The sequence below is a fragment of the Drosophila hydei genome, unplaced genomic scaffold (assembly GCF_003285905.1).
Source record: "Drosophila hydei strain 15085-1641.00,03,60 unplaced genomic scaffold, DhydRS2 tig00000149-arrow-pilon, whole genome shotgun sequence".
Taxonomy (NCBI): domain Eukaryota; kingdom Metazoa; phylum Arthropoda; class Insecta; order Diptera; family Drosophilidae; genus Drosophila; species Drosophila hydei.
The window spans coordinates 3,032,528-3,049,925 of NW_022045678.1; the positions used below are offsets into that span (position 1 = coordinate 3,032,528).

At 34.6% G+C, this 17,398-nt stretch overlaps 2 protein-coding genes across 3 annotated transcripts in view; one reads left to right on the forward strand and one right to left on the reverse strand.

Annotated features, from left to right (window-relative positions):
- Positions 1 to 17,398, reverse strand: part of LOC111603920 — an 18,471-nt gene continuing 1,073 nt past the window's right edge. Inside the window, exons 2-6 of one of the 2 annotated variants that reach the window (XM_023321745.2) lie at positions 6,110 to 6,246; positions 5,924 to 5,985; positions 5,175 to 5,337; positions 4,714 to 4,946; positions 1 to 1,249 (exon numbers count right to left, since the gene is read on the reverse strand). In XM_023321745.2, the coding sequence (XP_023177513.2) occupies positions 489 to 1,249; positions 4,714 to 4,946; positions 5,175 to 5,337; positions 5,924 to 5,985; positions 6,110 to 6,129 (1,239 nt within the window). In that variant the 5' untranslated portion in view covers positions 6,130 to 6,246 and the 3' untranslated portion in view covers positions 1 to 488. Of the gene's footprint in view, positions 1,250 to 4,713; positions 4,947 to 5,174; positions 5,338 to 5,923; positions 5,986 to 6,109; positions 6,374 to 17,398 lie in introns of those variants that run through there. The other variant, XM_030223240.1, reaches the window with a different exon arrangement.
- LOC111603916 (U3 small nucleolar ribonucleoprotein protein MPP10) overlaps positions 8,304 to 17,398 on the forward strand; it is a 24,595-nt gene continuing 15,500 nt past the window's right edge. Inside the window, exon 1 of the mRNA XM_023321741.2 lies at positions 8,304 to 8,465. The gene's annotated coding sequence lies outside the window, so the exon portion shown is untranslated. The remainder of the gene's footprint in view (positions 8,466 to 17,398) is intronic.

Sequence of the window (17,398 nt, forward strand, 5' to 3'; positions counted from 1 at the left end):
ACTAAGGCACATTCCCTTTAAGTAACAAGTAAGTGCTCTAGTCGGCAATGCCCGACTAGCAAATACCTTGAAGGACGTGTCGTGCTCTTCGAAAATGAGACTTTTTTCAGAATTTGGTAATATTTCAAAAGGTTTTCAATAAGATTAGTATTTAACATTTAACTCTTGTTCTTGAAACTTTCAAAATATTTATAAATTACTAAAGTTTCATATGGATTTTAATTGATTTAAACGAAATGGAGGAACCTATCGATGATATAGAAAAATCTAACTGAGTTACACATTTTAAGGACCCACAGGCAGACAGATCTAGCTTAGCTTGACTGTTAATCCTGATCAGTAATATATATAGCAAATGGAATCGAGCACGCCTCCTACGGCCTTTAGCATACATTCTAACCACAATATTGCACTCAGCTTAACCACATTTTCAATGAGTATAAGAAATATCGAAGCCAAGATAAGGTCACATTTTTAGATGTAGAGAGCTAATCAACTTGCTTGCCTTCCTCTCGATTGCGCTTGAAGGACACGGAATGGATGAGCAGCGGAGGCAGATTGCCACGCAGCATTTGGAGGCGCTTGCTCTTGGGCTGCTCGGGGCGGCGCAGCTCGTTCCTGGAGGAGGAAGTCGATGCCGCTGACGTTGATATGGAGGCCAGCGATGTGGAGCTGGGCAGAATTTCGGTGCTTTGAGTTAAGAGCATATTGGATCGCCGGAAGTAACGCGGCATGGAATAGTCATCCTGTGAGGCACGAGCCGCATTTGCATTCTGTATGGAGTAGAGACTCTGCGATACGCGATACTTTTCTATGGTCGGCGTATCCTCGTAGTTCTTCGGCAGATTGCTGAAGGATATGGAGGGCACCTCCGGCGTCATGCTGATCTGGCTGCCAGTGCCCGTGATGGCGAATATGTCCGTATCGCTGCCCGCCACATGCATGTGCGGCACGCTTTTGGCAGCGCGAAGCGTCCGCTTGGGCGTGGTCGGAATTCCGCTCGCATTGGGCAACAGATGTGGATGGCGGTCGATGAGACGCGGTCTCAATATCACCTCGTCCATATCCTTGTCATCCTCCTTCTCTTCTTCGGCAATGGGCTCGAACTTTTTCGGCGTCAGCGTCTGGCTGCCTTCCGGCGAGGACTCCGTGGGGGCCAATGTGAACGTAATCCGTTTCTCGGCTGTCGCAGCTTCGGCTACGCTTGCCTCGGTCTTTGTTGAGTCTGTGGCATCAATCTGCAGACCAGCTGTAAGCGAAGATCACAAAATATTAGTTAAAAAATTCCATTTAAATTGCAGGGTATACGATTTGATATTCAAAAGAACTAAGCTCGAGCTTAGCATTATATAGGAATAACTTATAGAAATTAAAAGAGCTCAACATAAAGGTTATAAAAGCTTGTACAAATCTATGTAAGATAATAAAGTATTCTTTAATAATAAAAAAATAAAAATAATCTAAAAACATTAAGCTTGAACTAATGTTAATAATTTTTAATTAAAACTTGGCTCAGGCTAAAACTTGATCAAAACTGATTATATCACAAGTAAAGCTAAATTTCTTATTTAAAGTTTATTCCTTTATTTCATGAATGCATGTGAGGTATCCTCCAGTCAGGCAAGGTCTACTCAAACCCTTTTATTACATATAATTAAGCTATTCATTATGAGAAATAAGTTACAATTACCAATTTAAATAATGCAGAATGTGACAATAGGGTCAAGGTCTAAGACTAATTAAATCGTTTTAGGCAAATCTCAATGGTTACTCAGAATTTTCAGCTCTAGCTCCAAAAATTTGGAAGAACTTGATTTTTGGTAAGCGACAATGACTTTCTCCTTTAAATTTGTTTCTAGCTGTCAAACTACATATACAGTTATTCATAGATATATCTGCTATATATTTTTCCGATCTTGGATTTCTTGCATTTTGAATAATTGTATTTCTGTTATACCAGATATAGCATTTAGCGGTTTGCGTTTATACGAACAAGTGGACAGACGGATGTACAGTAAGACGGACATTGCGTAAAGCCAATATACTCTTTCAGTTCGTGAACGACTATACAAATTGACTTAAATATAATCTCAAATAAGCTATAAGTTATCTATTGCATTAGGACTCATTCTTTGAAAATTGAAAATTAAATTGTTATTAAAAGTCAACGCAATTCGAAATGCAATAATTGAAATAACTGACTTTAATTTTCTTATCGATTGATTGTTATACAGCACGTTAATTATTAATCAACCTCAATGAGTAAGCAGTTAAATCTTATGTAAGTCAAATTTCTAGTTATGTGAATGAGAATGAACGAAAATTGCTATTTTTACAGCCTGCTAAAATTGATAACGTTTATTGCTTTCTGTTTTATTGCTTAAAAATTACTATCATTTAACTTGAGATAGTTGATTATCAGTTGTAAAACAAATTAAATTATAAAATCAATGAAGCTTAACACTGTTTTGAGATTGAACTCGCAGCCTGAATTTAATTTTAACAGTTCCAAAAATATATAAAAAAATAAATATTTAAGCGCCTATCAAATCAAAGAAAATATGGAAATTTTTTCAAAATATTTGAAACATAATTCGCTGACTGAAAGGAGATTTGAGCTGATAGTGAGAAATTGAAGACGAATTTTTGTAAATTTTGAATTATCTTATATAAAATAAATATATAAGAATTAAATAGTAATTTAAAATTTATTATATAAATCTTTATATTCAGCACTTGTCAAAAGAAAGGACAAAAAACATTAGTTAATATACTTTTGTTTTTATATATAGAAACAAATATTATATTTATAGGTATAAACATATAATATAAGTATACAAACAGAAACAAGAGAAGAAAAGAATTCCTATCACCTTATCAGGGCACAAATTTTATTACTGGTTATCAGTAGAGCAAACAAGGCAAGTGAGAGTGCAATAGCCGTGAGTGCCCAGTTAACAGATGCCCTGTAGACTCTGCTAAGTTTTCCTAAACAAATATATAATATAAATATAAATGAATTGAAAGCTTCATTTGCTCTAATATTGATCCGTAGACTAAAACTTTTTGTTTTAATTACTCAAATATTCGCAATCTGTATATATTATAAAAGAAATTTGAGGGCTCTACCTCGAAAACAATTGTGATTATATGGCATTGGAAGAAAATCGATAAAATATTATTGACAGCGTCTAGTTGGATAGGTTTCCGAAGGCCTGCTAAATATATAGATTAAATCAAAACTGATTTACTATTGACTTGCTGGAATCAAGAATATATATATAATATAACGAATCGAATATAGCTGCTTTGTCAAATATTGAGCAAGCTCTCATTATACCCTTTACTACGCACTTTCAATGAGTACAGGGTAAGAAAAAAACAGAACTGATTTACGCTCAACACTTGTATAGAGTTGATAGGAACATTCCCGATTACGGAAAAGTTAGCCTTATCTGTTCTGGTGCATTTTCGTAAGTTAACAGAAATAATTCTGTTCTCAATCTTTATGCTCCTTCTTCGACATTAGCATTCTGTGAATATATTTGTATATATATATTCCAGATCAGTACCCTAAGGAGAGTTTATCTTTAACCATAAGCTAATCAAGCTTATTTGAAGTCACATGTTAATTCCTGAATCAGGTTTATAAATATCAATGCATATAATTCAGATAACAAGTATTCGTCACTTGGTGCCCCATGCCGAGAGAGAAGCTTTGCAGCTGTTTTTCAGTAATGCTGAATGCAGAGATTCCAATTAGAATGTACTGTAAATGGAAAACTTTAAGCATACACGATCTTGGCCTGATTCATCGCATATTCTGAGTTGATAGATGTTCAGATAAGATCATAGCTGTAATCAATTTCAAAATTGGGAGCTGCAAATCTCAATTCCTGAATCAACTATTTGCTATAATTAACTTTTAGTTTAGCATTTAGGTGATTCACAATTCGCAAGGTTTTTCAATTTTCATCACATGAGAAAATTCCAACTCAACTCTACAATAAAGTAAAGCTAATTTGCATATATAGTTAAACTATTTAACGAGCTGAAATATGGGTCTGAGGTTCATAAAAGGCAAAAGTTAAGTTTGTTTAAATTTATGATTTTTGAATTTTCATTTTCATTTTCATTTTAAATTTCATTTTTCATCAACTTTGATCAACTGCAAACATCAGCTAATCAGGTTCAATATATGATGTGTGTACGTATATATATGTATGTGTGTGCGTGTATATATGTTAACATTACAAGGTCTAACAAAGTCCATGAAGGAACACACAAAACTTAAAAGTAACAATACGAGTAAAAATAATACTACTAAATGCTAAACTGTTGGTAAATTATTTCATTGTCGACTTGTCGCTTCTCACTCTTTACTGGCTGGTTATCAATACTTATGGCTAATTAGTAATAATATTAGGTCACATTTTGTGGTGTAGGTACTAAGCGAAAGTTGTTTCCATATATGTACGTGTATATAAGTATGTATGTACGTATGTCTGTAAGTATCTTTGGCACAAATACTGTTACTGCCACAGTTTGGAATTGGAATTCGTTTTTGGGTCTGTGCTCGCTCTACTCAGCTCAAGTAGAACTTCACCTTGGGCACGCCGCCGGAGATGATGCTACTGCTGCGCGTGCTCTTACCACTAGTCTTGCCACTGGCACCACCACTAATAATGTGAGCGTGACTGTGGCCATCATTACCTTCCAGGCGGCGCAATAGGCGCTCCTGTTCGCTGAGCCGTGGCGTGGTGGGCGCCTCCTTGTTGGGCGAATGGATGCCAGCCAAGAAGGTCTTTGTGCTGATGCGATTCAGCTTGGTGGGCTGATGATCTTGGAAGATCTGCGAGTTGGCAAACACCGCCAATATCTCTGGTCCCAGCATGGGTACATTCGTCTGGGTCACGCGCCGATAATCCTCCTCGTGAATTTTGGCGCTGTGCAAAAATACATCAACATTGAGTACAGATAATTGAAAGTTCTAAATCAAACATAAAGCTGTCAATGCAAATGGCAAATAACATATTGTATTCCCGCGAGCTCTGTGCCACCATTCACCCAGCTAGATTCGCAGGCAAATCAATCAAAGCGTGCGACTGATCAGCAACTCGCTGACAAATTATTGCGCGTCGAGTTGGCGCTTTGTTTGCTGCGTTAATTAGTACCTCATTAGGCCCGAGTTTCCGCGGCCCAGTGGCTGGTCGCAAATGGGTTGTGGCACTGTCAGTAGATGATTGTTGTCTTGCACCGTGGGCTGAGCACGTCCAATTATGGTGCCACGCTTCTGAGACGCCAGATATTCCTCATCATCATCGGCATTGTAATTGGCTGTGGAGCAATGCATATAAATAATATGAGAACTTTCCTATCAGCAGTGTTATCATGTGATTATCTTTTCTCTAGCTCAAGCTCATTTTATAATCTCAACAAATAGCTGATTTATATCTAGTTATGGTCGTTTAGTCACCAATCCATTCAATTATATTAATTATTAATTTGATTTCAATCAAATGTTTCAAGTTTTTTTTTGCAAACGTTTAAATGCCAATCACGCCTTGCCTTGCCCCTAACCCCTATATCTCTCGTTCTCTCTCCTTCCCTCTCTCTCTCTCTCTTTACCACTTAGTTGTTCTCTCTTCTTCTGCCTCTCCCTCTGACACTCAAGACTACATTGTCTACGTCTGTCGCATAACTTTACGGCTCAAATGCGAAATACACGCACACAAGCAAAACTGTTTGCACATATGTATATATGTGTGTATGTGTGTGTGAGTGTGCGTGTGTGCGTGCATGTACATGGCAACACGTAGGTAAACATGCACCGACTAGCCCTCAACTGTCCAACAAAAAAGATGAAGCTCCCCAATAAGAGTGAACTGCAAATAAAACTACATAAATGTAAATTGAAACTTACCGATTGATTCATCATAGCAAAATCGCTCCTCAAAGCAGTTCCAGTAACAATCTTCCACGCAGCTGAAAGGTGTTTGCGTGCGCGGGGGTAAGGGAGGGGCAATGGAATTCAAATGTTAGCAGTAAATGTATAAAGCGAAAATGGAATAAAATAAAATACAAAAAAATAAAGTTAAGGTCCGCTTACTTCTGAAAACAGCGGCACATTTTGGAAAACTCTGGAACAACTTGAGGCGTAGAAATAACTGTGTTTTATCCCGTTGCGGAATGTTTTCGCTTAGTTTTTAGTTATTTCGGCTGTTGTTGCTGTAGCTGCTGCTGCTGCTGAAATAGCGAAGAAAATTACATTTATGTTTCGTCGTGGAATGTGTGTGATTCGTCCGAAAGCTCTATTGGCGCAGCGTGGAGCGTGGAAGCAGCTTGGCGTTTTATCGGCAACTAAAGTGGTTGTGGCCAAATGTATCTCGCCGATAGCATAATGGCGCTCTCAACAGCCACCAGCGAGCGCCATGGAGCGAGAGGGAGAGCGTAAGAGAGCGGAGTTTTTAGCTGTCGCACCTGTGTACGTAAATCTGACTCAGACTCTGTCTGCGACTTCTCTCATCAAAGATCGCGATATGCGAGAGCTTTGATTACGTTCTTTCGCCGCGCGCTCATTCACGACTTGCACAACTCGGAAGCGCAACTCCGAGTCATGAGTTCGAGTTTTCGGAACGCATCGTGCTGATCGAACGTGACGAAAAGAGAGAGCACCAAAAAGAGAGAGAGAGTGAAAGTGTGTCTGTGTGCGTAGACTTCACACTGCAGTGTTTCGTTTCGTAGCTTACACGCGCAAGCACTCAATAAGGTACTCATCTTGACGCAGTAAAAGCAATAACGTAAATGCGCTCTCTGTCACCGTCATTGCGACCAATACGTTGATACGCAGTAGCCGACTATAAAATACTCTGTACTTAAGTTAAACGGGCAAAGCTTACATTGTTTTTATTATTTTATATCTCAGTATATATATAAGCTTTCGATGTGTCATATAATATGTATAAAATTTAATTTTAATACACAATTAATATATTATTATTATTAAGATTTGAAAAAATAAAACTGTTAAACTTTATTTTGTCAATTTAGCTTGTCGAAAGGGTATACGATGTGTAAGAACATAAGCTGAAGCTTATTGCCTGATAATTCTGATTGCTTTAAATTATAATTACATTTAATTTTTTTTAAATGCACAATATATAAAGATATAATGAAATAAATTCATTTCCTCTGGTTAGATGATAAACTCAACAATAAAGGGTTTAAAGCCTGTTTCATTCGGAATATATATATAAATATATATATATATATATATATATATATACATCTGTATATACATCTCTGCCTACTTACATACTCATATCTCAGTACACTGTAGTATATGTAAAACTGCGATATATTTGTTTGTTTACTTAGCAGTTTAAACGATAAGCAGCCAGGGCAAAGATTCTGTGATTTGGGCCACATTCGCAGCACAGTTCGTTATATTGTGAATGGCTGTACAAATGATGGGGGGGCTTTGAAAAATGCACAGAACATACTTTTAGGCAGCCTATGGTTTATTAACATTTAACTAATCCATAAATATCATTCATTATATGCACAAAAACTTAATGATATAATGAATGATAATCAAATTAACAAAAGACACGAAAACAATCAATTTTTGTTGTATTATCATTTTTATTTTCCTTTTGTTTATTTTGATAAGATTGCTTGCCAAAAATATTATGTATTAGCAGTGAAGCTATCCAAGAATAATTTTTCAAATGTAAATAAAGGACAGCTCTGAATGATCTTCACTTCTTACAAAGGATCGTATTAAAAGCTGACGTTTGACTATACTTGTAATGGAATATATGGATCTATGCAACAAATAAAAACATTTAACTCTTTGTTGTATAATATTCAGAGCCAAAATCGTAGCATTCAAGCGAAAATACGTTTGCAGTAGATCAAATAGGCTGATCAAATATTGACACATATTGCAATCATACGATAATTGAACACTCAAACAAAATGTAATTGGAAATTTCAAATAAAATCAGTGGAAATTTTTCATTAACAGTCCCTTAGCTAGGCGAATCTATAGATTTCCAATTATGGGGGGCACGTTCAAACAAAAATGAATAAGTTTAAGTAATGTTATAGAGATAAGTCATCAAACTTAAAACAAATTAACTTTCATTAGCTATTTTTAGGTTCGAAAGATAGTTAACAGTTGTTTTATAAGACGAAAGCATCAAATAAACTTTGAAGTCAATGTCATGATTCAAATAAACTATTTGTGACTGTGGATAATTTGTGAAAAATGTGTTGGGCAAACGGCTTTAACCAGGTGTGCGTAACTCGTCGATACCCTAAAACTGATTTCATTTATGTGAAGGCAAACAATTTGAGTAATTAAACTGGAGAGGATATATGCATATATATTTATACCTGTTTTGCATGATTGACAAACTGACACATTGATGATCAATGCAAAATCCAATTTGTTAAAGCGGGTAAGCAAATTTGTATTACTAATAAATGTTTATATCAGCCAGTAGGAGTCGCGACGCACATTCTTTTCATTTATTTTTTCTCATTTCATACTAAATGTATTGCGAATAGCATATCTTTTGAAACTCAATAAAAATATCATATATTTCTGCAACATTTTCTTGTTATTCAAAATGAAAATCGAATTATTTTAAATCTTTTTTAGACAAGTTCGAAAGCGTCTATCAACCTCAACTTGCATGTTATTTCAACAAGTTTTTCGATTTCGTATCTACGTCAAATTCCAATTTTGCAATAAAAGTTTTCTTTAATTCGTAAGGACTGAGAATTCATGAATTGATACAAGTAATGTTGACAATGAAAAGAGAGATAATCCTAGAAAAAAAATGTATTCCTAAGTATTGATAGATCAATTCGGTTATTGGACTCACAGTTATCAAAGACGTTTTTCTCAAGTCATTTCATTCTACAAATTAGAATCCTTCAAAAACTTGATACAAAACTTATTTTTAAATATTACTTATCTATAGAGTATAGTGAAAGGACAGCGAAGCTCTCTCAGTATTAAGTTACTTGCCTTTAGAGCTAACACACAAAAAGCTTTGACTTTCTTTTGAAAGCTTTAAGCGCTTTAAGTGAGAGTGACAAAGCGATGACAACCCTGGACGACGACGAAGTCTGCTGGATCTTGAAGCTCTACAGACAACCTGCTCACTCTTCGAATTTAGTTTGGGTTTATACCTTGTTCTGTTGTTGATGAGTAGTATATAATTATCAACAATTCATGACGTCAAGCCTGACAGCATACAAATAAATATTTTCCAGGAAGCGCTCATTTGAGTTTGATTCTTAATTGATGAATAAACTAAAGAGGCGGTTTCATCTGAAAAAGGGATATAATCTCTGTTGGCAGATGAAGTAACAACTCCAGTACATTTTTGCAGAGTTGCAGGTGTTAAGTATCAACCGAGAGGAGCGAGGCATAATAAATTGTTGATATCTGATGATGAGCAAAACGGGTTTCATTTTCGGTTTCAGTTACCGCACTTTTCTTGTCTTCCCAATTGTAAACGGGTTACAGTTCAAAGCTCAGCATTCACGTGAATCCGCGCCGTCGCAGCTGAAGTTCATTAACAGTCATTGACGAGCCGACAGAGAGCATTACAAATGGCATCCATTTCACAAGTTAACCAATTGAGAGATGTTGACAAAGCTCACTCGTATACCCACCCGAATTCCCCAAGCCAAGCCACTCTGAAGTGAGCGGCAAATTGAAAAGCGTATAAAACTTATTAAAGCTGATTCGACGCACAGATCGAAACGGAAACTTATATTCGAAATCGTTGATTTAACGTACGTATGTGCAATAATTGAATGTCAATCAAATTGTCTCTTATGCCTCGAACATTTTTAGGCAGGGTATGCTGTTTTCTAAGCGCCGGGGAGTTGGTTTGATTGTTGTTTAAAGTGAAGTTTCCTAAGCTTATCAACTTTTGATATCTCCAAAAATCGATATTGAAACTTCATATTCTGAGTCCTTATGAGTTTTTGTTGTTGTCAGATCAAATTAGAATTCTTAAAATTCCTTTGTATTTGACGTTTATATATATATACATTAGATGTCTAAGCAGCAGATCAAGCAACTGCTGACTGCAGGGTATCTTTTGGTCAAGCAGTTACGTTTGCATCAATCTTAGTTGTTTTTGGAATGAAAAGTAGTCACATTTGTAGTCGCTGCAGATTTGTGTTCGTAACGTTTACACAGTTGTACGTATATCGCATTCCAAGCAGCTTTTATTATATAATGCTGAGGCAATTCGAAGGGGTAGTCGACTAAGAGATACGCTGTGTCTAATTACTTAACCAAATATCCACTTAAAATGTATAACAAAAAATTAGAGCAACAGAGTATATTAGCTTTCAATTACTTTTATCACTAGAAATAGCAAAAGTCGATAGTTCCCAAAGACAATATACTATGAGCTGCATTTCAGCTGTGAACAGAGTATTGGGCAGTCAGTTCTACTCTGTCATAGCACTGTTAATAGATTAAGCGTGCATCTAACTGCATTGTTCCTTATTTCATTGAAGCTTGTCAGATTTCAAAGCGCTACAAACATTCTTTTGGCTTTTTGCCTCTGAACTTTTTTCATATTTCGTATTCGGATGCGATCAGAAAATTAAACAGCGAACGAAAAACAGTTCAACCGAATCGAAAGCGAGTTTTGAAAATAACTTCCGCGCATTCACAACAGAGAGGAGAAAAAAGTTTAAAAAATAACTCACAAACAAGTTAGAACATGGAAATCAAGTATAATTGACTGAGCAATACACTGCATTTTTGATTATGGAAATGGAGTGGTTGAAACTGAGACCTTACGACGAACCAAAATCCTTAACTGGGTAGTCCCATTTTCGAGCAGTTGTGATCTAATAACATTAAAGTTCTAGTTGCCAAATGCCTTGAATTCGAGCAGACAGTTGGATAAACCGATATACTCCATTAACTGTGATTACAATATATGACACAGACAACAACAATAATCGACAGCAGCAACAAAACGCAAAATATGCACACATAACAAAAAGTCACTCAACCAAAGCACGCGATGCTGTGAATTTTATAAAACACAAAACAACAAAATGATTCAGATACTACAGAGCGAAGTGTACATCGGAATATAATTATTATTTTAAAATTTTTTTGAAAAGGAAAAAAATCTAACTTTTTCCATGTAATAAATAATGATATATTAATACATTTACTATTTAATTAAATGGAATATTCTAGCTTAGCTAGCTCTAGATATTTGTAGCCTGTACTTACTGAATACGTTATTTAATTGATCTGTTACATATTTATCTACGTTACATGTTTATCTATTAAATATTTATCTGTTACAAATTTAGCTATTAAATATTTATCTGTTACAAATTTAGCTATTTATCGTTCCAATTTAAAGTCTATAGACCTTATCTATAAATATTTATTTTTCTGTTTATATAAAAAAATGAGTTGTTTCAATAAAAACCATTATTTATTAGTTACAATTAGAAATTATTTTATTTAGTTGTACGAAAAGTAAAACTTCTTTTGTAAACAAACTGATTTAAATAATTAAAAAAATATTCTTCATCACAATTATTTGAATAAAAAAAAACGTTGAATATATTTAATTTTCTTACAGTTAATTCCTTTATAGGGTATCTCCTAGTTGTCACACACGACTCACTCTCTCTTGTTTTGTATTTATTCAGCTTTTTATCAAACAAGTATTATAAAACGCGAAATGTACTTATAAAAAATATAATCTAAGTGTTCCCACTGGAAAAATCCCCACATCTTCGTAATAAACTAAAATCGAGAAACATATGTGTGTACAGAAACATTTATATATCTGTGTAGATATACATATATAAAAATATGTCTTGTATTATTCTATACAACGTGAGAGAGCTGTTAGCTAAAGGCATATCATAGACTCAGTCGATAAAGCAACTAAAATTGAAGTTAGATTTTCGGATTGTAGATTAGATATAAATGTATAAATCAACTCAACTATTATAAAAGATGTCAAAATTATAGCTGTGGTAAATATATAATATTTTGTCAATTAAGAAATTGTTTATATAATATACAAAGCAATATTTCGATACTTTTTTAGAGCCGTTAAAAGATAGGTCAGATTGAATTGTATGAGTTTCATTAGAACTTGAGTTACTAAATTGGGTCGGTTGCTTTTAGATAAGATATGTATTCTATTCTGCAGAGCTTAACACTCAAAACCTATAAGTCTAAGGCATATGATTGTACTTTAAAGCATAAGGAATGGAATATATACGACTTAAACTTTCCAAGTCGTAAGAAATATATAATTGGAATAAGCCAAATGATTACAGGCTGTTGCATAGTCTTCTTTAAAGAACGTATTGATCTGCACTCTTTGTACCCAAGTATATTGTTGTCAATAATGAGGAAAATGTGATTCGAAGAAATGCCAAATTCTATGACATTTCCGAAATAGAACAATGAAGGCGACATACTTCTGTGAGCAAACCACTAAGAAATGAGAAATCCAAATAACCAACCACGACTGGAAAATATTTGAGGTCCCCATTACAGTCCGCTTACTAATTGGTAATATCAACACGAATCCCAGCGCGTGTGTTGATTGATATTAACGAAAAATAAACGATCAACGATTTTCAACTAATTACTCTGCTGGAATAAGTATATTGGGATTTGTTTGCCAATCGAATTCAGTGCAGCAATATTGATTGATCGAGAGGTTTTGTCGGCAGATTGAGGTTACTTACATATCGAAATCCTTGTGCACCTATATCAAAGCACTTAATATTATTTGCGACTTGTAGAAACTGCTACAAAAAGGTTTTCGCATACGAGCTACTGATACAAGCGAAACTAGATTGCACTCAAACTCGATCGCATGATCACTCGATCGTTTTCGCACAAACACAACATCGCTCTAGTTGAATTGCTCGACTACGAGGTGCCCTGAGTTCCGTAACAAGCTGTTGTTGAAAAACAATTAGGCGGAACTATGGGAAACTAGGTCTTGTGATTTCGGTTCTGGATAAGATCATACTTGAAGACATTTTCATTTCTTCAATGACGCAAGACAAAAGTATTTAAAATTTATGAGATCTTTTTTATTATGAGTGGCTACACACCAAATTAGTTCAATAAAGATATATAATGAGATGTAGAAGAAACATACATATTTAAGTACATATACTTAAAATTTCAAGTCCCGAGTAGTACCCGAGGTTCTGCGCTTCTAACAAAAGACAGACGAGCAAGGCTCTATCAACTCGGCTATTCAACCCTGCTCAAAAATATAAATACCAAATAGGATCAGTCATGGCATAATCTGCCTGTTACATACATTGGCACAAGCTGATCACACCCTGTTTAACCATTTGCAATGGGTTCAGGGTATACGAGAAAAAACCACTTGATTTTGAACTGTCAAAGCCAAAATCGGGGCCAGTGCACGCTCAGGTCTGGTCTGGTTTTAGTTGTATGTAGTTGTGGATCAACCATGAATGCCGAACGTGCAAACGGTTATTGACACCAACGAAACTGGCCTGAATAGCATTCTGGATGGGCTTCAAGCGCGCCAAGTTACATGCAATTAGCATTTAAGTGGGTTGGCCAAAAGCCAGCTTCGACTTAGTCAAATATTGAAGTTGTGGATCGATGTGAAAACGATTTCACTTGTAATTCATTTAACTCACTTGTAAACACCTGTATAATTGGCACGACAACAATTAAGTAAAATATATAGAGAGTACAGAATGGGGAAAATTAAATATCATTGACAACGACGGCTTTGATATGCTCTTATAAAGAAGCGTTAGTTGCGTTCGATTATAGGGAATATAAGTTCGTATCATATTGTAACTGATCTGTTAAAATAATAACTTCCATAAGGTCTAACAATTGCAAGTATATATACTTGTGTATAGATAATGGGTGCATTTGAGGGAACTGTCAGATAATCTATTAAATTTTAAACAATATTTAAAGCCATCTTAATCAATAATACGCAAATTCTGTGAAATTTAGAATTGCAATGCCTTAATCATTTTTTTAATAATAAAGCTACAATATACAAGAGTGTAAGTCCTCTCTTTTTATAAAATATTTATTTTTCCTCTGTTGATTTTAAATCTTTTTCCCACTCTGGTTTGAGCTTCACTTTCGGATACCTGGTGTCATGGTCTGAGTCTGCTTACTAAATCCTGTTGACAAGTGTAGTCAATATTGATTTACTGATATATATTGAACCCATGAGTCAGATTCATATTTGCTTTGTTTGCTACTAAGAGGCGTTCAGTCTTGTTAGTTTATATTTAATTTTTCAATATAATAAAAATCTCATAAAAATAAAAAAAACAAGAAGAAAATAGTTAATTCCTTTCCTGTGTTGAAATTAATATTGTGAATCACTGTGCTACGCCTTACTACGCAGCAGCCAGCTGAACAGTAATGTGGAGCCAGATCCGAGCAAACTTCTGGGCAATTTTATACAAAGTATTAAAGTGAAACTTCATTAAGAACGTTCCAGCTGCCTTTTACACCTCAAGGTCAAAACATTTTCATAGTTAAGGTTCAACAACTTCGATACTTTGGACGAAACTGCGAAATATAAACAGCAAATTTAATGGATCCGCTTATCAGATTTGTATGCTCCTTCCCAAAAGAAAGTTACCCGACTGCATGACACTCGTTCACTGATCACAGAAATCTATATTTCCAGTAGATGGGTGTACTAATCCATATAGGGTGATCTTAACTTGAAGACATAGTTTTATATCATTTTTCCAGGCTATTTAATATCTTAATCTAATATTTCCAGTTCTAGTTAAAATACTGAAATTATAGGCACATATAAAGACAGACGTTACAATCGTGTATGCAGCCTTAGCCTAAAATTATATTGTCGATACAGCAAATTGAGTAAAATTGCATCTTCCTCAGTTTTAAAGCTCTTATTGATTGATTTAACGTCTACTCCAAATCCAAAGAAATTAGTTTCAAAAATAATTTAACTATTTTTTAAACGCGGACCAAAGTAACAGTAAATGTTTTACTTTAAGAGTCAGTATAATAATAAAAGGTTTTACAATTCTTATTATATATATTCTGTAAATAGAAACTGCATACAATTTTCTATATGCATTATATGCTATATATACTTTCTTATTTCAATCTCAAGCTTCGTTTAGTGATATTTATAATATAATGTTTGTATTTATATATTTACTTGAAAAAAGGGGTAATCGTTCAAATGTAAATTGTTCACTAATTGCTTAAAGCGAAGTGAAGCGTGCGCACTTCAAAACTCGACCTTGAAACGTCACAATGTTAAAGGGAGCGAAGTTCTTTGCTCAGTCGTGACTTCAGTCTCGGAAATCTCAATGAATACTTTATATATCTATACATATCTTTATATACATACATAGTATAAGCTTTCAAGCAACTCCAATCATAAATGTCAATTCGATCTTAGAGACGCCAAAAGCTGCAGATTTTAATTAAAAACTGATTTTAATTTTAAAAAAAAGAAACATTAGAGTCAGCTCAACCAACTGCATAATTCTCGTTCACACACTCCACAAGTAGCTTAATTCATTATTTATAGACCATATAATTTAGGGGCCTACCTTAACAGGGATCAAACTTTGATATATCGTTTTTTTTAAGCTTTTTTATCTACAGATGGTATTCCTGTAAATATTTCATATTTCAAGCAACAGAACAGAAAACGAACAGTACATGACACCGATATACTCCTCCTGCTTGGTGAACGGGTATAAAAAGGTTCTTTTGCTTCGAAAGATCAATAACTCTTTTCATTGCCTCATAAATCAAATTCAGTTTCTCGGGGTTTTTTAAGCGTTTCACGTAATTGGATTTGGTTTTAGTTAACATTGAAACAAGTTTTTTGGAATTAATGCCACTTATTTAGATTTAGTATTAGTTTGAAGAGCAGCAGAAGTCATTTAAAAGTGAATGTTTCATTGGGCGGAGGCAGCATCTAGTGGCAAATCGGGTATGCTCGACTGAAAAGCCTGCCTAACTTAGACAATTATCTATACTGCTTTTACTTTCCCTAGAACTTAACAATTTTACTTTGACAATTTGTTAATCAGAAAATTCTAAAATTTTCTGCCCGGTATAGACAGGATTTACTGTACTTAAAGTTTGTTATAAACTGAGCTATATTCAAAATGTTATTCAATTTACTGAAATTGTGGGAAAAGTAAAGAATGATTATTTATTATACACAATTTCATAAGACTTTTAAAATATTATATATGTATATCGATGCAACGGGTATGCTCGACTATTTGTAATTTTGTGTATGTTCCAGTTCAGTTTGGTATGTTTATATAAAGCATTCACCATTCATTCCAAATCCAAAAGTAAATATACTGTCTTATATTACCAAATCGGGTATGCTCGACCATACACCATACATTTTGAATATACAATTTATAATAGACTTGACTTTGCTTGAAAAATTAATGAAATTTAGCTTTGTTTCTTCCTCGTTTAGCTGTGGGATAATTCAAATAAAATTAATTATTCTAAACTTTAAAATTCAATTCATTTTCTTCAAGCTACAAATCGTAAATCTGTGTAGAGCGCAACAGTTCGCCTTGACTTTATGAGAGAACAAATGGCTGTAGCTTGAGTCAGTCAGAGACTGAGTATAGAGTATACTAGTCTACGCACGAGTAATATACGTGAGAGAATTGTTGTTCAGGTATTTGACAACAAAGGCAATTAAACATGAAAGCCACATTGCGTATTTGTCAGCTATAAAGGTAGACAGGTTTCGAAAGATATGGGGTGGGGGCAGGCTAGCCTCAAGAGAGAACTATCTGTTTTTAAATGGAGCACGAATATATGAAAATATGCATTTTTATCTATTATAACTAACCATTGAGAAATATTTGCAGTAATTCCAATTACTATATAAAAATGTCTGAATATTCCCAGTGATTTTAAAAATATGTTTTGAATTTTTAATTGAGTTCCGTCTTTTTTGTTCTCAAATCGATTAAGGCGACTCACTGAAGACTTGTTATATATATATAAATACATATAGAATCATATATAAAGTAGACACAATGAGTCATTTGTGAAAAGTACTTTCCGTGATTCAATTGACATTAACATGGGAATTACTTCCTTGAATAAATGAAGTCTCGTTGGGTGTTTTGCTTTTTAATTTCAGTCAAAACAATTTCATTGTGCCTTAGCTCTCTTTTTATCAGCATTAAGATAGGCCGGCCGATTGCCTCGTAGTTCTATATGAGATACGAGGTCCGTTTCTGAAGGCCAAGTCAGCAGACATTGAGCGATTGGCTTTAGGCCTTATCTAAACCGAAAGTTGGCCAA